This window comes from Molossus molossus, unplaced genomic scaffold (genome assembly GCF_014108415.1).
Source record: "Molossus molossus isolate mMolMol1 unplaced genomic scaffold, mMolMol1.p scaffold_m16_p_21, whole genome shotgun sequence".
NCBI classification, from domain to species: Eukaryota; Metazoa; Chordata; class Mammalia; order Chiroptera; family Molossidae; genus Molossus; species Molossus molossus.
The window spans coordinates 27,253,260-27,268,022 of record NW_023425357.1 but is presented as its reverse complement, the minus strand read 5'-3'; the positions used below and the strand labels follow the sequence as shown (position 1 = coordinate 27,268,022).

General features: G+C 49.6%; 1 protein-coding gene across 10 annotated transcripts in view; it reads left to right on the top strand.

Annotated features, from left to right (window-relative positions):
* The window catches only part of WWOX (WW domain containing oxidoreductase), a 954,172-nt gene that overhangs the window by 52,795 nt on the left and 886,614 nt on the right, over window positions 1–14,763 (top strand). Inside the window, exon 6 of one of the 10 annotated variants that reach the window (XM_036276002.1) lies at window positions 5,381–5,618. The exons of the other annotated variants lie outside the window; for them this stretch is intronic. Coding sequence (XP_036131895.1) covers window positions 5,381–5,461 — 81 coding nt within the window. The 3' untranslated portion in view covers window positions 5,462–5,618. Of the gene's footprint in view, window positions 1–5,380; window positions 5,619–14,763 lie in introns of those variants that run through there. 10 annotated transcript variants of the gene reach the window in all.

The following is a 14,763-nucleotide window of genomic DNA, read 5'->3' as shown; positions in this document are numbered from 1 at the left end:
GATCCTGAAGGAGCGTGTGGGGTAAGGAGGAACAGCGGGGACTCTCTACGCTGGGTGGTCAGCAGAGACCCCTCCCACGGTGCGGCATTTGACCCGAGACCTGAATGCAGTCAAGCAGTGAGCCGTGCCAGCGTCGGGGGAAGTGCGTTTTAAGCAATGGGAACAAGATGTGCAAGGCAGGAACATGCTGGAGGATTCGAGAATCAACAGGGCGCTGCTGCGGCTGGAGCCAGGGGAAGGCGCAGGGTGCAGAGATGCCCGAGGGTGTCACGCGGGCCAGGGGAAGGCGCAGGGTGCAGAGATGCCCGAGGGTGTCACGCGGGCCAGTGGAAGGTGCAGGGTGCAGAGATGCCCGAGGGTGTCACGCGGGCCATTGGAAGGCGCAGGGTGCAGAGATGCCCGAGGGTGTCACGCGGGCCAGTGGAAGGTGCAGGGTGCAGAGATGCCCGAGGGTGTCACGCGGGCCATTGGAAGGTGCAGGGTGCAGAGATGCCCCAGGGTGTCACGCGGGCCAGTGGAAGGTGCAGGGTGCAGAGATGCCCGAGGGTGTCACTGCGGGCTGTGAAGGTGCAGTGTCCGAGATGCCAAGGGTGTCAGCTGGCCAGTGGAAGGCGCAGGGGTAGAGCATCCCGAGGGTGTCACGCGGGCCAGTGGAAGGCGCAGGGTGCAGAGATGCCCGAGGGTTGTCACGCGGGCCAGTGGAAGGCTGCAGGGTGCAGAGATGCCCGAGGGTGTCACGCGGGCCAGTGGAAGGCGCAGAGTTGCAGAGATGCCCGAGGGTGTCACGCGGGCCAGTGGAAGGCGCAGGGTGCAGAGATGCCCGAGGGTGTCCGCGAGCCAGTGGAAGCGCAGGGTGCAGAGATGCCCGAGGGTGGTCACGCGGGCCAGTGGAAGCGCAAGGGTGCAGAGATGCCCGAGGGTGTCACGCGGGCCAGTGGAAGGCGCAGGGTGCAGAGATGCCCGAGGGTGTCACGCGGGCCAGTGGAAGGCGCAGGGTGCAGAGATGCCCGAGGGTGTCACGCGGGCCAGTGGAAGGCGCAGGGTGCAGAGATGCCCGAGGGTGTCACGCGGGCCAGTGGAAGGCGCAGGGTGCAGAGATGCCCGAGGGTGTCACGCGGGCCAGTGGAAGGCGCAGGGTGCAGAGATGCCCGAGGGTGTCACGCGGCCTCGGAGGCAATGGCGAGGGAGCCTTTCCAGGGTGTGAGCCAAGGGTGGCATCGTCTGCTTCATTTTTCACCATGATCACTGGGCTTTGGTGTGAAGCACAGACCACGTTCATTGATTAAGTTGTCATTTATTTACATGTTCGTGGAGTGCCCCATCGTCATAGATACTGGGGCCTCCTGTTAAGGAAAAACAGACATTAACACTGTCTTTGTAGAACTTTCAGCTGACAGTGGGAGACGGATTTAACCAAAGAATATAAACCTCAGGGTAAACTTGAAGTGATGGTAAGTGGTCCGATGAAGTATGTGGTCCTCCAAAATGGAGAATGACACCAGGGAGTGGGGCATTCAGAGTCCCCGGGGGGGAGTCATTGAGCTGTGATCTCAAGAAAGGCTGGGGGGCTGGGAGAAAGGCCAAAGCGAGCAGAGGGACAGGGAGGAGGAGGTGGAGGAGGAGATGGCAGTCAGGTGGCCTGGAGCAGAGCGTGAAGGGGGTTGGGTCATCCTGGCCAAGACTGGAGTCATTTTTTGAAACTGTGGAAGATTTCTTGCTATCTTAAGAAATAGCCCATGGTTTGTTTAAGAGAATGTCAGGGATTTTGGACTGAAAATTTATGAAAAGTCAAGAGAAGGAAGATTTGTTTCTGCTTTTTTAAGCAGAATTTCAGATTCAGTGTATTTCAAATGAACCCTTGTCCTAATCTCACTGGAGTCATTATTTGGAGTTCAATTAAAAATACAAATTAGGCCCCAACTTTTTCTGATTATCTTAGTATCTTTCTAACTCCAAAGTTTAAAAAGTGATAACCTCTATAGGTGGTATAATAGTAATGTTCAGAATCATATAAAGAGAATAAATGGTAATATATACACATGATTTGTATCTTCATACAAAATGGGAACATATTAAATGAAAAGTGAAAGTCCCAGTCCTTCTCTTGGGAGGTAAATATTATTAGCCTTTCTTGTATATCCTTCCAGAAAAAGGTTGTATATGCTTACAAACACATACATAATGTACTTTGATTTTTTTTTTAAAAAAACAATACTATAGATCTTTTCTTATCTTCCTCCTACACCTCTGCCTCACTGTTATTCACTGCTATGTAATAGTCCACCATCTGCCTATGCTCTGATTTATTGAACCAGTCCCCCTTTTGGCAGACATTTGGGTTGTTCTCATTGACTTGCTGTTCCAAGTGATCCTGTCTGATAGTTCCGTCTCTCGTGGATTTTCATTCACAACTGGGTCTCAGCCGTGGTGCAGTAAGCGTTCTTGATGTATGCTCGTGTGAGTACGCCCACAGGCAGGGTCTTAGCGGTGGGCCCGCAGGTTCAGGGCCACATGTTGTGACAAGTTTGGTGGCGGTTTCCCAGGGGTCATCTAGAGTTGTCCTGCCAGTTCCCGTGCCCACTCTCACCGCAGGATGGACCTAGCCCCAGAGACTGTCAGCCTTGTGAAACTTTGCCCACTTATGTTATATTTAAACTAGAAAAATCAAATCCAGTGGCCCTAGTGATACTGTAATAACCATATTATACAATAACATTAATGTTTAAACCAGTCTGGGAAGATAATGCTGAAACACAATTCTGTACGCATTTTAAACACCAATCAGGAAGAATATATGTACCCCCATGTTCATAGCAGCACTATTTACAATAGCTAAGATCTGGAAACAGCCCAAGTGTCCACCAGTAGACGAATGGATCAAAAAGCTGTGGTACATAAACACAATGGAGTACTATGCAGCGGTAAGAAAGAAAGATCTCTTATCCTTTGAGACGACATGGAGGGACCTGGAAAGTATTATCCTAAGTGAAAGAAGCCAAGCAGAAAAAGACAAATACCACATGATCTCACTTATATACGGAATATAATGAACATAACAGTCTGAGGAATACAGCAGACCCAGACACATGGAAGTAGGGCACAGACTGACATCCCTCAGAAGAGGGGATGGGGGGTGGGGGGGTGGGAAGAGATAAGCCACAGAACTTATATGCATGTATGCATGACCAATGGACATGGACAACTAAGCCGGGGACAGGGTGGAGGGGGGGGGGTGCCAATGGGGTAAAAAGGTAAAATATCTGTAACAAAAAATAAATAAATAAAAAAAATTCAAAAAAAAAAAAAATGGTCTTCCTTTTTTCCTTATATATGAGAATAGAGTCGTTTGTATCAACCCCATTAGAACTATTGTTTGACGCTCAGAGACAGACATTCCTGGATTTGCCCGAATCCACTGTGGGAATTTGGCCAATCTCTCAATCTGTTTGGCTGCCTCAGTTTCCTCATCTCTAGTGAAGGTTGAATGGGATGATCTCGAAGACCCACCATTTCCTGCATTTTCAACCATACCTGGGTGTGACTCCGTTTCCGAGGACAGAATCGTCACTGCATAGTGTCATTGTACCATGCAGTAACTTGAGGTCGACCAGCAAACAGCACTCCCAGAGAATTACGCCAAAGTATTCGCCGTCAGCGATGTGAACGGAGGAAATGGAAATGAACACAAAATGGATACATGGTGTCTCAGATGTTTTCATCAAACTTTATAGGTTGTAGGCTGAAGACACTCAACCCTGTTACTGTGGCTCTCACCTGTTCGCGTGTTCTCCGGGATTCCCATTGCACCGCGTTCCCCATTCCTCTGGGCTGTGGAACGGAAGCTGAAAGTCAGCATCACAAGCTGTCATTACGATGTCCTAACATTGCACTGGTCACGCAGGGCAGAGCGTGGGGGAGCCTCCCTCGGGGTCTGTGTGGAGCTGGGCTTCCAGGTCCTCCCCCACCTCCCCACCCGCGGTGTGTGCTGTGTGCTGGTCAGGTTCCTTCAGGCCCTTCCTTGCCTCATTTCTGCCAAGGGATTTTATCTGCTACATCGCCAGACTCCGCCTCTTGTGTTTCTCGGGGCCCATTTGACCTGCTCCAGTTTTCCCAGCTGCTGGCCAGCTCGGGCGCGTCCACACTTTATCCGGGATGAACCCTATCAGTATCGGAACCGGGACGGTGCTGCAACCTATTGTTACCTCCCAGGAAATTCTCAAAATGATCCGAAGTTTTTTTGTTGCACCAAAAGCTTATTCAGAAGTCTCTAGGCCTTTGGCCCCATGTTGGCTTGCACGGGCCGAGGCTCCACGGACGTCTCAGCTTGGCTCAGGAGGTGGAGCTCATGCTTCCTCCCCAACCTGTTCTCCCTCCTGGCCTTTCTCTCCTGCCTCTGAGCATCCCCAGAGCCGCTGTTCCAGGCAGCGCAGTGTTGCTCTCACGCCCGCTCGGGGTGCCCCACAACCACTGTCACCGTGTCTGCTCACGTGCTGTGTCCCGGGCAAGGCACCCCGTGTCCTCATTCAGGAGGCCGCGAGCGCTGCAGCCCGCCCGGCTCCGTGTCACAGAAGAGCCAGTGGGGCTCGGAGGGGTGCAGAGACTCGCCCAGAGTCACACAGCTGGTGAACGCGGCTCCTGGGCGGCCGTCTGTCCTCCAAAGCCGAAGTCCACCTTCCCCACCCCATGGCCTGGCTTTGCTACCACGTCCACAGCATACATGTTTATTATCTTTCAGGCTTTGCTCTCAACACCGCTAGATGCTACAGGAGTGATGAATTTCAGATTACTCTGCCTTCGCAGACAAAGCTACTCTGACCTACCTCATTGTCCCAAGCAGGCCCTTTTTGTTGAAAATGTCTTTTATAGATTCCCTCAAACCACTTCTGGAGCGATCCAGCTATTAAGTAAAATGTAACTTAAATGGAAACACATTCCATATGGAATTATATTAAGAGCCTATATTTATTACTGCTACTAATAATGATTTCATGGGAAAAGGCACTCCTGCTGAGATGATTTGGGTGCTCCAAAGTTGGAAATAGAAGAGGAATGGAAAACAATTAAAATTGGATAACATAGACACTGCAGAAGAAAACCAGCCTCGTAAAAGGCCAATCCATTAGCATAATTAAAAAAGGAGGGAGGATGGGTCCATCCGTCCTCAATCATATTTAAACGAAGTGTCTCTGGAAGTGGGGATCCTGCCTCGGTTGTTAAGCAGCCCCCCACCCTAGATGTGGTCTGCCCATCTGCATCCTGACGTGGGTCACAGACTAGTGTCCCTGCCCGCAGAGGCAAGCACCTAATGTTCTTCTGGTTATTCCGAGGAGCCCACAGGCTGGCTGAGTTTGAAATTTGTCATTTATCTTCCTATTTTCAGGATGGAGTGGCTTCTCTGTTACTTGGCAGTGCCGTGTGTGCGTTAGGATTTCATGGGCCTTCTCCACGGCTGGGACTCTGATAGGTGTGTCTGGACCCCTGCGGGGCCATGGTTTCCACCGTCCTCGACTCAATTCGTATTTGTTGGCGTGGGGTTTGCTGTGTTGCTGATGGATGTCTGGCATGTCCCACTGTCCATGCTGAGATCTGCGGCTCTCTAAGGGACACTATATACAAAGACTGATCAGGTATCAAAATGCACTTTATAAACAGTCACAGCAAGACCCACATCCAATGTAGGGTTCTTGAAAGGCCTCAGTGGGGTTCCCACTTCCTCCTTCCTCTCACCTGATGACAGTTTCTGAATGTTAGAGTCCTAAAGCTTGCGGTCTAAGACTTCTGGTCCTGGAAGGAATGGGCTGGGGAGAGCTGGAGCAGACCGGCCTGCGGTCGCCCACCTGCCTGCCACGGGACGGAAAGGGCCAGGGTGGAGGGGCATCGAGTGAGGGGGACAGGTGGTTTGAGTTTCCAGCCTGCCCCACTGTTGCCAGGCCCTTGTTGGAACTGCGATCATGTGAAGAGCCAACAGGATGTATACGGGAGCTGCCCACGTGGAAGGGCGGGGCCCAGGGGACGTTCTGACGCCCTAGCATCTGTTGGGCATCGAGACAACCAACAAACTTGACGGAAGTGGGCCGGTGTGGTGAGATGGGCTGGTGGCCCTTCCTCAGAATTATTGTGAGACCCACTCCTGATTCCCCAGAACACGCCTTGGACCCATTTGCCTGTGATTAGGGAGGCGTGACCCAAGTGTGTTGAGTTTGGTGAGAAAGACTTCGTGTCCCGTCTGTTCTGACCTTTTTATTTGGCCTAGACTTCAAGTTATGCTAGAGACTGGTCAGGATGCCATACCTTTGTCCAGGGCAGTGCCGCTCGGCATTTCTTGTGTTCCTGGGTGTCTAACTGAGACGCAGGAGCTGTGCAGAGGGCAAGCTGGGGGACCTCAAGGGGCCTCAGGGGCAGATGCCCCTGCGACGGGCAGTTCCTTCCCAGTTGATAACAACAGCTGTAAAACGTGCTGCATTAAAATGGCAAAGATGAGAAACACATACAGCCTGTGACCTTGAGCAAGTTTCTTAACTTCTCTAAACCTTTGTTTCTTCATCTGTAAAATCCAAATACTAATATCTATGCCACAGATATAGTTGACTGTGCACACGAAATGCATTGACCGTCTGTGTGTTTAACACATTGCTGGGAACGGATTAAGGGTTTAATTAAATGTTAGCTGCTGCTATTAATAGCAATAATAATAATAATTTCTTATTCATACACGAGAGTGTAGAGTGATGCTTACTTTTCTTAACTCTCCAAGTAGTGGAAAGAGGAGCTGTAGGTAGGATGTTTATCAGCACGATTCTAGTGGAGTTGTAATGAATTATTTTTCTGTCTTCATCTGTCTGGACTCCTACGTTTTAAGAGATGTGCATTTAGTTTGTTGATGAGTATTTTCCAGTGGAGCGCATATTAGCACTCCACTGTCATTTGAAAAGCCATCTTAATTATTTATGTGATTGCTTTTTCTTTTGTATTTACAAAGAAATACACTTTGCATATATTTAAGAAAGATGATTAAGGGATCAGTCATCAAGAACAGCAAGCAACGGTTTATATCAACATGGTTATTGAGAAAGCAGGGAGATGAGGGGTAAAAAGAGAAGATTTATTAGTCCAGGGTAATGGAATCTGCATGTGTTAGGGAGACCACATGCTCTGCGGATTGTAGCCACATCGCTTGATGCTGGAGAGACCGGAGCGTTGTAATTATTCTGGCTGTCAATACCGTTGCTACGGGGTTTATTTATCTAGTTGGAGTGAAGGCATGTGGAAAGCTGACAGTGTTATGTCATATTGCAACTTCATTGATTACCATTGGGAATGATGACTTTCATATTATTTTCAGCTATGGAATCCTAGGTACCAAGCAATGCATTAGGCATGTGGGGTCGACGCTTTGCTGTGCTTTTAATACCTGCAAACACCGTGCGTCTTCATGACATGATGTTAAGGAGTGGTGGGCTGGGATGTTAAAAACGGCTTGCACTTTTAAGGACAAGTGGCGAAACCCAGCTAATTCTAGGTTCCCTCAAATCCCCTCCATGACTTTGTGATCTGGGGTAGCTTTGATGTTGGCAGGAATTTCCCCCAACCTCCTTTGATAACAAGGGCCGGCTCCCGTAATTCACCCTTACAGATGGAAGTCTTGGGGTGTGAGGCCGTCTTGTATGGGACGCATATGTGCTGGGGGAGGCGGGCAGCACCTGTTGTGGGCAGTGTTACAGGCCTGGCTGAGCTGGCGACTTGTCTTGGAAAGATGATCGCCATTCAGGGCCTCACAAGTGATAGGCTCATCCCCATTGTTTTGAATGATCTTTAGCCAAACAAAAATATAAAATCTATTCATATTATTAATAGTTATAGATTATTGGAGAAAGTTCATTCTAAATCAGCCGCTAGATTTGTTCATCATTTCTTTGCTTTAAAATGTACTTTTGTGTATAGTATTGGCATTTTCAATAGCTAAAGTGTGCTATCGACAAGTCTGTGAACCAGCATGCACCATATAAACCACGTGCTTAAATCACTAAGCGCATAGGCATACAGACAGAGGTAAAGATAAACTTCTAGAGTTCTCCCTTGGGGAATTTTTGTTTATGAAATGTCATATTATTATGGTCACCTGCGGGTAGGGTTGGGTACTCACAGTTCTCATTGCACTAGGTACTATGGTGAGCATGTAGCAATGGAATATTTCTGTTATGTGTTAAGCCCATTTTGCAGATAAAGCCATGGAGGCCAGAGAGGGGAAAGGCTTGCCTGTCACACAGCCAGAAGCTGTGTGGTAGATCCAGGATCTGAAACTGTATTTTTTAGACCCCAAAGCCGTCTTTTTGCTTAATCCCGTGTGTTGTGTCAGAAGACTGGCTGCTGTTTTTCAAGGACTTAGCCCAGGATTGCGTTCAGAGAGACTTGGATGTTTACGTATGAATGTTTCTCTGTCCACATTATGAGGATACCTGTCATGAGGGTGCCTGGGAAAAACAGCTTCCCATGCATCCTTCTGTAACCTGATGGAGTTGAAGCTCACTAAAGGACGCTCTCTTCTCCCGACTTCCATTTCAAGTGGTGCAGAGTGTATTTACCATTCTACTTAAGTTGGCTGTTGACCTTTCTTGTCACAGGCCCAGGAAAGATTCTTTATCAGATAAATTATTCATCCCCCTCGTAGACATAATTGGTTGCTAAAATATTCTGAGTCTTCTCTGTCTCCAGAATGCCTAAAACTTGTGCTTAGTACTTACCCTCTAAGTTTTCCATTTTATTTCTCATCGCGAAAATTTTGCTTTGACCCCGGCTTGAGTGTTATTCACTGTTCTTTGATCACGTTTCTGTGTGTCCTTTTTTCTTTCCTGCCCACCGTTCTCAGTCTTGAATGGTATCTCTCTAACTTTATACGCGCCATAACTTTGTATAACGAGGGTTGTGATTCACCGTAGGGTTGGAGAGTGAACATCAGCCTAGGTGGCCAGCTCCGAACCATCACTCCCATCATGTGAAACCCAGAGCAGATGTGTCCTTTCACTGCTACGTGGTCCCCCGAGTTCTTATTAAGCAATTTTGACATAGTCTGAAGAGACGAATTTCATCTTCAGATAGTGTTCAGCCAATGGCTGAAAGACCAGCTTCTGGCCACTGGGCATTTAGCTCTGTTATTTAAGAGGGAAAAATATGCTAGAGACTGTTTTTCATATTTATTATGGGGCATTTACAGAGACTCTCTCACATAGCAGGTGTTAGATTAAACAGAGGAGAGACAGTCTTTGTGCCAATAAAACCTCGTGTGCAAGGACAGAGATGCAGCTGTAGACAAGGCAGCCCGTCTCAGAACAGGGTGGCTGGCACACGCTACAGCTGGTTAAGGTTTATTCTAAGCATATGTTTAAAATGGATAATATTTTCATCTATAGGGAGGCAGCCCAGTGGAGTCAAGGTAGAGTGAGCTTTGGAGTATACAGACCTGGGACTGAACCCTGGTTCCCACATGTGCTCCCTGGGTATCCCTGGGCAAATTCGGCCATCGTGTTAAACCTTGATTTATTTACCTGCAGAATGGTGCTAATAATGGCTCTCTGGGTCATCGTAAGGACGCAGCGAAGTAACACACATGCTCTCTTGTACAGAAGCTGGCACGTAGGGAAGACTCAGGAAATGGCAGCTAGGAGAGGCTGAGTCGTTCAGCACAGATCCCGAGGTCGACTCCCAGAGGTCTTCCTGGAAAGTGTTTCTTCCTCCTCCCTCTCCCCTTTTTCTTCTTCTTCTTCTTCTTCCCCTCCTCCTCCCTCTGCCCCTCCCCCTTCCTTCTCCTCCTCCTCCTCCTCTCTCAAATGATCATAGTCTTAGGAGGCAGCCGTGCGTCTCCTTGGCTTCCCAGCAGTGTGTGGGTTGGTGCCGAGGTGAGCTGAGTAAGGAGCAAGGCTCCTCCATCACTGCGGGCAGAGGGCTGGCTGTCCGTGTCTGTGCCATGCCCTGCATGGAGCTGGCTGGTCTTTCACGGAGCTGGGGTCCGTGCAGGAGAGATGCGGAGCTGGCAGGACAACTGTGTCCTCAGGGGTGCACCTGGAACCAGTCCTTCCCCCCAGTCGAATGGCGGCTGCAGACATAGCTAGATTTTGAAGACCTTGTGGAAAGGAAGCCTTAGAGGTGTCTGTGGGGTTTAAAATGTATCCACAGATTCTCTAATACTCCACCCTTTAGGAAGTAGAGCATAGTTCTTCTCCCCTTGAATGTGGGCTGGACTTGGTGACACTCTCAGTGAGTTGAATGTGACAGACATGGTGGAGGAAAGGTCATAAAGGCAGGCCCCTTCCTCCCTTCTCACTGTTTGGGTTACGCACTCTGCGGGAGCCAGCTGCCATGTTGTGAGGATGCTCAAGCATCCCTCCCATGGAGAGGCCCTGTGACGAGGGACTGAGGCCTCCAGCCAGAAGCCTGGTGTGTGACCCCTTGGAATCTTCCAGCTTAGTCAAGCCTGCAGATGACAACTGGGGACAGACTGACGGCGACCTCACGAGAGATCGCCAGTTAGAACCACTCAGAATTCCTGACCTATACAAACTTGGTGAGGTCCCAAATGCTTCCTGCTTAAGCCACGACACTTCGGGGAACTCTGTTGCATAGCCGTGGGCAACAACACATGGGTCAAGGCCTCAAGGGGAGAGGGGCTATCAGAGAAATGGACGGTGAGTTAAAAGGACAAGACACTCACCCCATGATGGCCTCTAAATGCAAGGGGTCTCAAGTTCTTAGGCTTGAATCAGCCATTCAGGTCCCCTTGCTGACCTCTTCCCAGTGTGCAGACCACCTGCACAGCGTCCCTGGACAGAGGTCATCCGGCTTTGGCTTGAAGTCTTCCAGTGACCGGTAAACCCTCGCTCCCAAGGAAGCCCATCCTATTTCCGCACCCCCCCCCCCACGCTTTGTTTTAGAGACAGAGGAAGGGAGAGGGAGACAGAGAGAGAAAAATGGATGTGAGAGAGAAACATCGATCAGTTGCGTTGTGATGTACCCCGACGCGGGATCGAACCTGCAACCTGGGTATGTGCCCTCACCAGAAATCCAGCCCATGACCTTTCGATGTGCAGGCCCGTGCCCTAACCACTGAAGAACACCGGCCAGGGCTGCACACATCTCTTAATTAGAAAGGTCTCCCTTGTACTGAAGGAGAACCTTCCTGCCTCTTCTACCCACCTGCTCGGGTCCCGCCCTCCACCTTCCACTTGGCCGCCTTCTCAGCAGAGCCCAGCTGGTACTCACTCCTCTCAAACTTCCTGAACAACAATCCAACGTTATTGAAGACCTCAGGCTACTAAAAGAGGCAGTGAGGCCGGCCCTCCAACTTCTCTGCACCCTCTGTCCCTCTTGTTATTGGAGTCTGGGGTGCGCGTGGTAAGGCCGGTAGCCGGGAGAATCGTCTGCCCGGTGTCACAGATTCAGAGCCCAGACCCGCTTCGCCTTCCCGGAGGCCAGTGGAGCAGTGTGAGCAAGAGCACAGCCTCCGTTTCCATGACCGAAGAACACGCCGTTCATTTACCCGGTCGTTCTCGGGTTCTGATCGTCCCGATGGCAGCGCGAGCTGTACGCTGGGCAGCTGGGAGAAACTTCCGTGCGTCTTTGTAATGGCTTTGTTGTTGTTTATTGAGAGGGACTAATTAACTTTGATTATTGCACTAATATTATGGCACTTTGACAGCCCTTCAGATTTACGACTCTGGGAAAATAAACAAATGAAATGCAGGTGCTGGAGCAGAAAGAATAAGTTATTACTGAACTTTAATTACTTGGAATGTGTAGCCAGGAGAGAATTAGTTGATGAATTACAGGATGCTTAAAATCTACATCAAATTGTAAGCCGTATGAAGACGCGAAGGGAAGGGGGCTGGGAGGGTGCCATCTGTAAGGACGGAAAGGACGGGACACATCTGTAATGGTCTCCAGAGCGTCCCATCGGCTGATCACCCTGGTTTCCAATCCTGCGGGAGCGTACACAGTGCTGCTCAAAGCACGGTCCCTGACCGCAGCGTGGGCGTCGCTCAGAGCCTGTCGGAGATGCAGATTCTTGGCTCCACCCTGGACCTTCTGCACCCGTTTCTGGAGATGGGGCGCAACACTCTGGGCTTTGCCATCCCTCCAGGACTGGGACACACACACATGTGGGCAAGCACTGCCCTGCAAGTCTCGAGCTCTTTGATTTTTTTTTTTTTTCTTTTAGGAGAGGGCAGGGATGGATTTTTATGTTTGCTTATAAACGTCAAATGTTCTCACAGTCCAGTTCCCCAACTTGCCAAAAGGTTTTCAGAGTGTTCGAGAGAAATGGCACACATATTTTTTACACCTCAGTTATGTGCTAGGTGTAGTGGGTGACAGGACAGTTCAGAAGGGTGTCATTACCCTCAAGGACTTTCCCTGGGAGGTGACCCCTGTAAGCCAAGCCCCTGCAAGAGCGCAGTGAGCAGGGTAAGAGAGTTGCTCCTAGGACTCGTGACTTCACAGCAGGGTCCTCGGAGACGGGAGTGCTGGCTGGCTGCCGTGGCCCAGATGGCGAGGGCACATTCGGGGGGGGGGGGCGTGAGCAGAGCCTGGGAGACTGTCCTGGGAGTGGAGAACAGTCAGGTGGGGATGCAGTGCGGTGAGGAGTCTGGAGGCTGCATTCAAAGGCAGGTTATTCAGGACCTTTGATTCCCATCCTCGTAGGAGAGCTGGCTCTGTTCTTTCAGTCCTGGCAGCCACGGAAGCATCTGAGTGGGGTGATGCAGTCCACACATTGTGATGTCCAAGGACAGATGCTCAGGCTGAACCGGAGAAGAGGAGCTCGGGGGCCGGGAGATGCCGTTAGCGGGTCGAGAGGCAGCCATGAGATGGAAGGGAAGGAGGGATGCTGGATCTACTTGCTTATTTTCTGACACTCGAGGAAGACTTTTAAATCCATCAACTGAGTCCCAAAGGATGAAAAATAATCATCCCTTCCAATGTTTCCTGCTCTGGGGACCTTTCAGCCTCCGTGGGGGAAACATTCCTCACTCTTGGAAAATGTGGAAATAGAATCGTGTTTACGTTATTCACCAGAAGCCTTTCTTGGGAGTGGAGTGTGTTGTTCAAACCAGGAAATGTTGACAGCCAAAGGAGGGCTCTTGGTCATACCAGGAAAGCAGGCATCAACAAGGAGCAGGACTGGAGTCTGAGCAAGACACTCAGGAGCACTTAGCCCAGTGACCCAGAGAGACTGGCCCTGCTGGACTCCATACAGAAGGGCCAGCCCAGTGTGGGGCACACAGGAAGCAGCCGATCGCTGTTCCTCTCTCACCGATGTTTTCATCTCTCTCTCCCTCTCCCTTCCTCTCTCCGAAATCAGGGAAAACAGATTTAAAAAAAAGTAATTGTCCTGTCAAGAGAAATATGTACTAAAAGAGAAATTAATGAGAGAGAAAGACATACAGAAAGACTGAGACATAGACACACACACACGCACACACACACACACACACACAAATGAGAGATGGAGACCCAGAGAAGGGAGAGAGATCAAGGCACAGAGAGAAAGACAGAGAGGGAGAGAGGGGGGAGGAAGGGAGAGAGAGAGAGAGAGAGAGAGAGAGAGAGAGAGAGAACGAGAAAGCCCTCTCTCAGGAGTGCTTTTATGGAGCTTTATCTTGCTGGCCTCTGCACCATGGGTTTGATAACTGTTTTCAGCATTCTGTGATCATTTCTTGCTCAGAAAGGAGGAAATTAGAATGGTTGAGCTATGATTTGTTTTAATCAGAAAGAAATTGTCTAACATAAATCTCCTCGCGAGGGCTGGAAAAGCCCTAAAGTGGCCAGGGAAAAAAAAATATCAATACTTTGCAAAGGAGAAATGATTGTTTCAATTCGTGGCTTAATTGACTTGAAGCCTTAATGAAAGTCTGGCCGAGGCGGCTGCACCCACTGGGGGCGGAACCACGGCGGGGCTGGGCTGGGCGGGAGGGTGCAGGGTGCTCGTTGGGTTCCTTGCTGTCAGTGCGGTTTTCTCATCGAGAGGGGCCACCTAATACTAGAGAGCAATTTTTTTTCCCTATGAAAAAAGTAAAAATTTTTTCTGACTAACACAGTAATTTATTTTAAATTATTGCTTTTTTGTATTGGAAGCATTCATTTATGTTAGATTATCATTCCCCTAGTGAAATTTCACTGACACTGTATAATTAAATATGGATTCTTTAAAAAAAATAACATGTCTTTTGAATGTATAAGTGGACAACTGGGGGGTCTATGAAGACTTTATTTAAGAAGAGGAAATAGCCCTGTCCGGTTTGGCTCAGCGGTGAGAACGTCAGCCCACGGACCAGGGAGTCGCGGGTTCGATTCCGGTCAAGGGCACGTACCTCGGTTGCAGTTCGGTCTCTGGCCCTGGTCAGGGTTGTGCGGGAGGCAGCCAATCAATGTGCCTCTCTCACATGGATGTTTCTCTCTCTCTCTTTCTCTCTCCTTCCCCCACTCTGTCTGAAAATAAATGCAAAAATATCCTTGGGTGAGGATTTTAAAAAATAAAGAAGAGTAAATAGCCCACTGGGTCAGCATGCTGGCTGCTGGCAAGGGTTCACTTCGTGTCCGTGAGCCCCTATTCAGCTCCAGCACCTTGGGAAGGGATGCCGAGACTTGCCTACTTCATCAGTCCCCATGATAGAGCTGTGACATGTGTTCTGAGGGTATGAACAACAGGCTTGGGATTCGGTCTGCCTGAGTCTAAGTCCTGTTTCTGCCACGTATGATCCTGATGACCATCACTTC